The following is a 10,542-nucleotide window of genomic DNA, read 5'->3' as shown; positions in this document are numbered from 1 at the left end:
AGGGCTCAAACATACGCAGAGTGCAGGGCTCTGAATATTGATTTAGAGCAAAGAAAATGTAACGTTTGGCTTTCTCCAGGTTTTGGTATTCCCAGATTGAGTTCCGGAGTTTGGAGACTTTGAAGAGTTTTGGGTGGGAAGAAGTCTCCAACCCAGTGTCCAGAAGACCAGCAAGCAGTTGTGCACAGGCTTGGGCATAGCTCAGAGCTGTCATTAGAAGACAGTCGTGCTGAACTCAAGAGAGGGTACTCCATGCTGGAGACAGGAGAATCCTTGTCCAGAGGGCTGTGAGAGTCGAGACAGCTAAGTAAGTCTGGAGGACTGAGAGAACCGAGAAAACTAGGCGATTTTCAGAGGACTGAGAGAATCTAGAGGTCTTAGGGGACTAAGAGATCCAGGAGAACCAATGATACCAATGGTTCCATTATCCCACATTTCTTGATGTTTGCAAACAGCAACAAATGTGGGATAATGGAATCATTGGTATCACTTTATTTAAAAAGTTCTTACTTGTGTTGAAGAGCTGTGTAGAGTTTATTGAGACATACTGCGTTGTGAACAGTATTTATCAGCTGTCTTGTGTAACGTCAAATATACAGAAATTGAAGCAAGAGTTTGGTTCGGACCTGACAAAGAAGTCTACCACCAAGACATTCACTGTGTTGGCTCTCTTTACAATCTTTATTTGCAGGAGTTGTCCAATCCGCTCCTCACCTACCAGCTTTACACCACATTCACAGACAAGTGTATGCTGATTACTGCCCCCCAGTGGAAGAGAGGAAGATTTCTGAACCGTGTTCAAAGTTTGCCTGCAATACTTTTCATACTGTTGTGCGGCTTATAATTTGGCTGCAGATACCTGTGGTGGGAGCGCATTTTTATCATACAGTGAAAGGAGATTGTCACAATCTGGGTGGAGTGCAAATGCTACTTTTGCTGCTTATAATTTGGCAGCATTTCTTTTTGGTAAATTTGCACTGCTAATTGTTGAAAAGATATGCCCCGTACACACGGTCGGACTTTGTTCGGACATTCCGACAACAAAATCCATGGATTTTTTCCGACGGATGTTGGCTCAAACTTGTCTTGCATACACACGGTCACACAAAGTTGTCAGAAAATCCGATCATTCTAAACGCGGTGACGTAAAACATGTACGTTGGGACTATAAACGGGGCAGTGGCCAATAGCTTTCATCTCTTTATTTATTCTGAGCATGCGTGGCACTTTGTCCATCGGATCTGTGTACACACGATCGGAATTTCCGACAACGGATTTTGTTGTCGGAAAATTTTATATCCTGCTCTCAAACTTTGTGTGTCGGAAAATCCGATGGAAAATGTGTGATGGAGCCCACACACGGTCGGAATTTCCGACAACAAGGTCCTATCACACATTTTCCGTCGGAAAATCCGACTGTGTGTACGGGGCAATACTGTTATATTTTTGGTTGGAAACATATCGCAAGGTGGAGGAAGTCTTCTGAATGGATGAACATATTGGGACTGATTTCTTTCTATGCATATGGATTGTATTGACACAATATTATTTTTATTCACTATATTCACTATATGTACTGATTACATTTGGCTATAGAGCTGCATAATATATGATCACTTTTTAATTGTGGTTGTATGTATATATACCCATATTGCAAGCTGCTTATATTTATACTTGCACTGACACTTATATTTCTTGCACATCAAGGTAGTTGTGTGAAAAATGTAATTATACAGTTCATTATTATTTTTCCTGATTTGAATGTTGGCTTGTGCATTGATGGAAACTGTTATTGAAGGCCCTTTACTCATCAGGGAATAAACACTATATTGTCAAAAGTATTAGGCTCGGTTCACACTGGGACGACTTGGGATCCGACTTGTCGCCCCTCAAGTCGCCCCAAGTCGCCCCAGAAAGAGATTCACATGAGAGTGAATGGGAGCGTCTTAAATGACACTGCTGAAGTCGCTCCGACTTCAGAGCGTACTCCCTGTACTACTTGGATCCGACTTGGTAGGCGACCTGTACCATAGAAATCAATGGAAGTCGCCTCCAAGTCGGATCCCTCTGTAAAGTCAAGCGACTTCACAGGAAGTAGTTAAAAAAATTACACCACTACACACCCTCCCTCCCTCCCTCCCTCCCTCCCTCCCTCACACAGAGCACTGCCTGACATCCTGAACTGCCGTTATCTGCCGTTATCCCTGTGTTATCTCTGTGTAATAATGTCTACCAGAGCCAGAGAGGTAGTACACAGAGAGGCAATAGACAATGAGACACTGATCAGGCTTGTGAGACAGCGCCCCTGTCTGTATGACAAGGAAGACAACCAGTACAAGGACCAATTAAAGAGGGACACTGCCTGGCTGGAGATCTGCAGAGGATCATTCGAAAATTGGGACCTCATGACGTCGGCCGAACGTAGTCAGAAATGTAAGTTAACAAGTTTATTTTAGTTATGTCTGTTTTTTTTCAAGTTGCTGCGATTTGAAGTGTGTGAATCATGGGGTACGACTTGACATGCGACCTTTCAGTCCGTACGACTTGTCATGCGACCTTTCAGTCCGTACGACTTGTCATGCGACCTTTCAGTCCGTACGACTTGTCATGCGACCTTTCAGTCCCAGATCGCATGAAAAGTCATGCGACCTTTCAGTCCCAGATCGCATGAAAAGTCATGCGACCTTTCAGTCCCAGATCGCATGAAAAGTCATGCGACCTTTCAGTCCCAGATCGCATGAAAAGTCATGCGACCTTTCAGTCCCAGATCGCATGAAAAGTCATGCGACCTTTCAGTCCGTACGACTTGTCATGCGACCTTTCAGTCCCAGATCGCATGAAAAGTCTTTATTAATATATCTAGATAATGAATGATCAATACCAATACAGGCTCCAAAAAAATATGGTTTATTTTAACATGTTATTTATATCAAACACAAGAATAGTATAATGATTGATCAATACCAATACAGGCTCAAAAAAATTATGGTTTATTTTAACATGTTATTTATTTCAAACACAAGAATAGTATGCGATACATACGACAGTATAGCATAGTCAAATTAAACTAAACAAATTAAACTAAATAACTATACAGGCTTTATTAGTCAAGCAACAAAATATAAATGTAAAGAACTTAGGAAATAGCATCCAATTGCCATTCCACTTCACCAGCCGGTGAAAGGAAATAGGAAGTAAATTGCTCCCGAACACTGATACCATCGCTGGATCCCCTAGTAGCACTGAGGTGTGCACTTTCCAGATCGTGCATTAGGGAATCCTCAACACAGTACCCGTCACGTATCCGTACAAAATTGTGGAGAACGCATGCTGCCTTGACTGCAGTAATTGCGTTTTCAATATTTAACGCAATAGGCGTGTGTAACAAACGCCATTTATTGGCAAGGATTCCAAATGCACATTCAACCACCCTTCTTGCCCTTGTGAGACGATAATTAAACACTTTCTTGGGTGTACTCAGATTCCTGTTGGAATAAGGCCTCATTAGGTGTTCCCCCAATGCGAAAGCCTCATCAGCGATGAACACATAGGGTAGCGAGGGTTCTGATGTGCCAGGAAGTGGACAGTTCTCCGGAATACATAGTTCATTATTCCTCAGCCTTTGACCAAACGACGAATTAGCGAAAATTCTTGAATCGCAGCTACTGCCATAGGATCCTATATCGATGTAGGAGAAGCAGTAGTTTGCATCGGCGACAGCAAGTAGCACAAAGGAGCAATACTTCTTGTAATTGTAGTACATACTTCCACTACCTACAGGCTTAATTACACGTATGTGCTTCCCATCTATAGCTCCAATGCAATTCGGGAAATTGCTACGCCTCCAAAAGAGTCTTGCAATATCCCGCCAGTTCTCTTGTGTCGGCCTCTTCATTACTATCGGGTTAAGTACATCCCATATGATTTGGCAGGTTTCTCGGATGATGTAGCCGACTGTCGACCTGCCCACCATGAACTGATAGTGAAGGCTAATTAGGGAATGACCGGTTGACAGGTACCTGAAAGACAAAATACATAATTGATTATTTTTAAAAAATTTTTTTGCAGTGTCTCAAATACAAATACGTTGGAAGGGCTTGAGGGACTGTTTCAAACGATATTTACGGAAGATAACAGAGGCTCGAAGCGGATCGGGATCGAAAAGGCTGGTACCCTATGTCCACGCGGACGAACTGGACTTCCTTAGACCGCACATGGAGCTGAGAGAGTGAGATAACATCTTTCACATTAGAAAAGTGCTACTATACAGTTATATTAAGAAGGTTGTGCCTGACATTATTATATCTTTATTACAGAACACAATCCAGTTGGGAAGTGGGTGAAGAAGGGCACGAGGCACCTCTGGAACCTCAAGAGTCGCAGGACCAACATGCGATGGCTGAATTGCATGCTCCTGAATCAAACCCATCGGAAACATTGGTAAATACGCCGGTGACAGCTGGACCTAGTCGCGTCGAAATCCCTCGTCCAACACAACTAAGAGTACGTAACACCAGACCAGCAGGAAGGCCATCTCAAAATATGGATCGGTTTGCTAACCTCGTCGATCGACTCCACCAAAAGTTAGATGATTTAGAATCCGAGGAGCACGGATTTGGGATTATGGTGGCCGGCATGCTAAAGAAAATCCCAGAAGAGAGGAGAAACCAAGTGAAAAAGGCGGTGATGGACTTAATGGAATCCAATGTGCGCAATGAGCAACCAAATTGCTCTTCAGAAATGTTCGGACCGCCGCCGCCATCCGGTCCATATTATCCCCACTCAAACCCCCCACCACCCAGAACCCACCCCTACTATTCCCCTCGCTTCCACCCATACTCCGACGAGTATGGCAATGTGCGACCTTCATCCCATCCACCGATCCCATATCCATCCCCGTCCCCGATTACCTCCACCATTGGCGTACAAAGCTTTACATCTCCAGGCCCTTCTCCAGGCCCTTCCACCAGCAATTTAAACCCCCATTCCGAATACCAACCTTCTTATCATCATTTATAAAAAAGTATAACTTGTTATAAAAAGATTCTTATTTTTATTATTTTTGTTATAAATAATATACAATAATTAAAAAAGTTCCTAATGTTACAGTTAAGTTGGTCAGCGTGGATAGTGTACAAGCCTTTTCGATCCCGATCCACTTGTTACAGTTAATGTACAGTTACATTTTTGGAGTATTATTACCTGCTAATAAATTTTTAAAAAAGTAAGAAGTTTTTCTAAATTTTGTGGATGTTTGTGTGCTACACTATACAATATATGTTACACATTATTTTATTTATGATACTTACCTAGGTGGATGCAGCATCGCACCGATGTTGCATCTGTCAAATGCCGCTTCTTTACACAGAACGGAGTCAACAAACATTGCCGATGGCTCTGTTCTCTACCCTCCTGAGAGCTGCTGACATTCAGTCACCAGGTCTCCTGTTCTGCTCCTCCACACTCATTGGAGCGCAGAACTGTGGCGTAGCATGGAGCGGCTTGCTTGGGGGAGTCCAGGTAGCTGGTGAATCAAGACGTTTTGAAATAAGGATGATGCGCTGCCTGAAATGAACTTGGTGATTTCAATGCAGAGCGGATTTCTGACCACTGCATGCTGAAAAGCGTTAACAGGAGTACAAAAGAAATGCAGACATGTGACCCATTGGAGAAGAACAGCTACTGTTGTGCGTAATGTTATGCATAAAATTAAATATAGATTACCTTAGTGTAATAATCAGTCTTTCAGTCGCTGAGATACTTCTCCTCCATGATGTGTTCTGTCGTTGCAGATGGATGGAAACCAGACCAAGCAATTCGTCAAAACTGTTATAAAAAAAGGAGGGAATTTAGTATATTGAAACACACACATTAACCCCTATTCTGCAGGGTCACTGAAAAACAAACAGATATCTAAGCTTTGGGGCTTAGAAAGACTTTGGATACGGGAGGACGTGCCTGGACCTCCTCCCGTGCTCCAGCGAGATCGACCACTTTATATGATCTGTGATCAGGCTAGTCTGATAGACTCGGTGATCACAGAGCACACCGTGTGCACCCTGCAAGGGGGCGCACAGGTCGCTGGAGCACGGGAGGAGCTCCAGGACCCCTTACCACGTGATCCACTGTCATGACAACTGATCATGTGATGTAATAAAAAGCTGGTAATTGGCTATTTTTATTATTTATTTTTCATTTCCTTTGCGATGAGAGAAACAAAAAAAAATAAGGAACACGGCTGATGCGAGAGGGACTTCAGTCAAGATCGTGAGGTAAATACCAGCGCCTACCAGTGCCCACCAAGGCTACCTACCAGTACCACACATCCAAGCCCACAGTGACACCTACCAGTGCCACCTCACGGTGCCACCTATCAGTGCCCATCAGTGTCAACTATCATTGCCACCCATTTGCCACCATCAGTGCCACTCATCTGTGCCGTCTTATCATTGCCCATCAGTGCTGCCTTATTTGTTCCTATCAGTGTCGCATAATCTGTGCCTTTCAGCCTCGCCTTATCAGTGTCCACCAAAAGCCCATCAGTGTAGCATCATCAGCGAGTATCAATGTGGGAGAATAAATAACTTTTACCACAATTTTATAACAAACTATGAAACATGCTTTCTTTTTCTCAGAAATATATGCAGATCCACATATAGCATTTTAACTTACCTTGTGATAGACATCCGGGTGTAGTTAAAAAACTTGTCATCATAAGCACGTAAGTTTTCATACATGGCCCAGAACTGGCCTCTGGTATCTCGGTTTCTAATGATTGGATGTATCCAATAGCGACGTCTTCGTCTCATCCTCATCCTCCACTTCCTCTCTTCCTCTTCCTCTTCCATCAACACTGCTACACCAGCTGTTACCACAGCTGTCATCAAATAATGCAAGGATAACATTGTTGTTGTCACAGGACACAGGGAACTTGGAACCAGGAACAACAGGAAGCAGGAAGAGAACAGGAACATGTCACAGGAGTTGATGAGCTCTGATTGGCCACATGCAAATTCTGAGGCCCTGGGGGCGACTTGAAGTCGCGTTGAAGTCGCGTTAAAGTCGCGTTAAAGTCGCGTTAAAGTCGCGTTGAAGTCGCGTTGAAGTCGCGTTGCAAGGTCGCGTCGAAGTCGCGTTGCCCCAGTGTGATTAGGACACCTGCTTTTACAAGCACATGAATTTTAATGGCATCCCAGTCTTAGTCTGTAGGGGTCAATATTTAGTCTGCAGGGGTCAATATTGAGTTGGCCCACCATTTGCAGCTATACCAGCTTCAATTCTTCTGGGAAGGCTGTCCACAAGGTTTAGGAGTGTGTCTATGGGAATGTTTGACCATTCTTCCAGGTGCGCATTTGTGAGGTCAGGCACTGATGTGGACGAGAAGGCCTGTCTCCGCCCTAATTCATCCCAAAGGTGTTCTACTGGGTTGAGATCAGGCCAGTCAAGTTCATTCACTCCAAACTTGCTCATCCATGTCTTTATGGACCTTGCTTTGTGCACTGTCCAAATCATTTGGTGGAGAGGGGATTATGGCGTGGGATTGTTTTCAGGGGTTGGGCTTGGCATCTTAGTTCCAGTGAAGGGAACTCTTAAGACGTCAGCATACCAAGACATTTTGGACTATTTTATGCTCCCAACTGTGTGGGAACAGTTTGGGGACAGCCCCTTCCTGTTCCAAAATGACTGAGCACCAGTACACAAAGCACATGCTCCTACATCAGTTGTACCTGTTTACCTACAGCCAACTTTCCCCTACATTTATTCAAAGTGCAGAATTTACACAGGATCTCTCAGCTCTGAAAAGCAGGGGGCGGAGAACTGAGGTTACATCAGTGAGGAGAGCTCTGAGAGCTGATTGGAGGGAAGGGACACACCTCCTTCACACAGCAGACAGGAACAGAGTGGAGGCTGTCAATCAGCTGGAGTTCCCTCCCCTGTCACCATTTTTCTCTTGTCATCACTTTCTTTCTACTTCCCAAGGACCAAGAATGTTGTCCTTGTGCTCATAGAGATTTATTTCTTCCCGTTCTGTCCAATGTTTTTTACCTGGACAGTAAGTAAGAGGTAATCTTTCAAATGGGGACAAAGGCAGCATGGAAAACCTAACAGAGACTCTAACCTTTGCCCACTCTATGAAAACTAAAAATACAATTTAGGCAGCAGTAGGAGTCTAAGGACACGGGATACTGCCGCTGTGTGTGGGATTTGTTGGTTGATCTAGAGAAAAATGTTTGTTTACTGAAGGTACCTTTACCCATAGACAATATACGGTACATACTTATAGCATTTTTTTTTCTTCCCTCTTAGGTGTTTTGTAGTAAACTGGTCAACTTTAGCATGGATGTGCTCAGCCAACAAATTTCTTCTCCATATGGATATTTTAACTCTGGCCAGTGTTGCAGCATAAAAATGTTAAACTTATAAGCTTTTTCTATTACAAGTAGATAAGAAATACATTTTGGCTTTAAAAGAATTGGAATGATTTTTGAACAAAGTAAATTGTTCCGTCATACTATCTGTAATGTGTTTGGCATTTTATTTTTTGCAAACAAAGCACTGTTAAGCAAAACAGAGAAAGAAACGATGAATGCTGTTAATTTTCAGCTGTTTACATGATATATGGATCACTTGCTTCCAACAAAGAGGAAGAAATTCTTTACAAGGCAGACAATGAAGCAAAACCTTAACTATATGTTATTTAATGTTTACAAATAGAGTTTGGCTCCCTGGGGTGCTGATCCAGTCTGGTTAATCATTTGAGAATAAAAACTGGGATCCCCAAGCATGTTATAACCTCTATGACAATGCTTCGCTGGTTGTGGAAACATGTCTTTTCAGCATACTATATATCCTTCTCAATAATTCCAAGGCTCGTGATACCTAAGAGCCCAATCAAGAAGTTCCTTGGATGAAGGTCCAAGCCATAACCCCAGGACATGAACTTAAGCAGCTGAACCCATAATCAGCTAAAAGAGAGCTGGGATTCCACAGAGAACCAATCAGTAAAGTCACATGAGCCTGTTCTTCACTGGGATGCCCAACTGAAAATGTTATGTTCAGCCAAGAAGTCTGGATTGTAAATACTCTACCCATTCATGCGATCACAACGGTGCCTAAAGCCTCATACACACGATTGGACTTTCTGACAACAAAACCCTGGAATTTTGTCTGAAGGGTGTTGGCTCAAACTTGTCTTGCATACACACAGTCACACAAATGTTGGCCAACAATTACAAATGTAGTGACGTACTAGACGTACTACGTGGTTTTTCAACTCCTTAGCGCCACCTTTTGGGCTCCTTCTGCTAATTTCATGTTAGTAGAAGTTTGAGGGTTAATTCGCGCTTTTCTTTTTGCGTTTTTCATTTTGTGCTTTTCAGTTCGTTTCTGAACGGCTGTTCGTCAACTAGACATGTTGCGGAATCAGAGGAGATAACGTTTTATTTATTATTGGCCTTGGAGTTATTGCTTTGACATTATTTTTTTGGTTGAATAATGATTTGATTTGGTAAATTTTCTATATATTTGGATGCATAGAATGCACTTTTTGGTTATTTTATAGTGGCAGATAGCATGTCTAATTTTTTTTTTAATGCACATTAAAAAAAATTGTGGAGAATAATACTTGGCTATGTGTTTTACTTCAAATGACAGTTTGGGAGTAGGCAGTTACATTTTAAAAAATACAATGTAAAATTGACAAGGGACACCAACATAGTTGTATCTTTGTTCTTAAAAACTACGGGATAATGGTGTTGTGGTAACTTGCACAAATAAAAAAAAAAATATTATTCTTGATATCACTAGAAAAAAAAGCCTTTGAAAATTAGTTTGCAAAAACTCCATCAGTATCACCAGCAAAGCAGCTTCATTATTATCCCATTAAAGAAGAAGAGAATGTACGCTGCATTTGGAGATTTCATAATTTGCCGCGTCATGAATGTTAATTCTCCATCACGAATGCTAGTTTACATGACCGACCGCTTCTGCTTCCCAACATGCGTGTTTATACTTTGGAATTTTGTCCGACGGACTTGTGTACACATGATCGGAAAGTCCAACAACACACATTTGTTGGCGGAAAATTTGAGAACATGCTAGCCAACATTTGTTGGCGAAAAGTCCGCCAACAAATGTCCGATGGAGCATACACACGGTCGGACTTACTGCCAACAAGCTCATATCCAACTTTTCCTGTCGGAAAATCCGATCGTGTGTACGCGGCATAAGGGTTGCTGTGATCACAACAGAAAACAGACAGGATCAACTTGTGACAGAAATACATGTTAAAAAAAAGCCACTTCATCTACCTGATGACTGTGCTTTTTATCCTGCACAGTCTACCAGAACTATATATGACAGAACAGGCTATAGGCTACTTGTTGGGCAGCGGCATTGTGGAATAGCTGGAGCAATGCTGTCATAACATCAGGGTTTGGGGAAAAGTTGTAGGTGATGGATAGCTGGAGTTAAGGACCGCCCCACGTACATTTACTACGGCAGGGCAACCCTAAAGCGCAAAATCTACTATATAATCGTACC

General features: G+C 42.6%; 1 protein-coding gene across 1 annotated transcript; it reads left to right on the top strand.

Annotated features, from left to right (window-relative positions):
- The first annotated feature begins 2,145 nt into the window (after positions 1–2,145).
- Positions 2,146–6,263, top strand: LOC141112404 (uncharacterized). The gene is made up of 3 exons (XM_073605228.1): positions 2,146–2,433; positions 4,069–4,228; positions 4,317–6,263. The coding sequence occupies exons 1-3, from the start codon at positions 2,226–2,228 to the stop codon at positions 5,017–5,019; spliced, it is 1,071 nt and encodes a 356-aa protein (XP_073461329.1). The 5' UTR covers positions 2,146–2,225; the 3' UTR covers positions 5,020–6,263.
- Positions 6,264–10,542: the final 4,279 nt, after the last annotated feature.

Source organism: Aquarana catesbeiana, linkage group LG11 (genome assembly GCF_042186555.1).
Source record: "Aquarana catesbeiana isolate 2022-GZ linkage group LG11, ASM4218655v1, whole genome shotgun sequence".
Lineage (NCBI taxonomy): Eukaryota > Metazoa > Chordata > Amphibia > Anura > Ranidae > Aquarana > Aquarana catesbeiana.
This window is presented reverse-complemented; position numbering and strand designations above follow the sequence as displayed.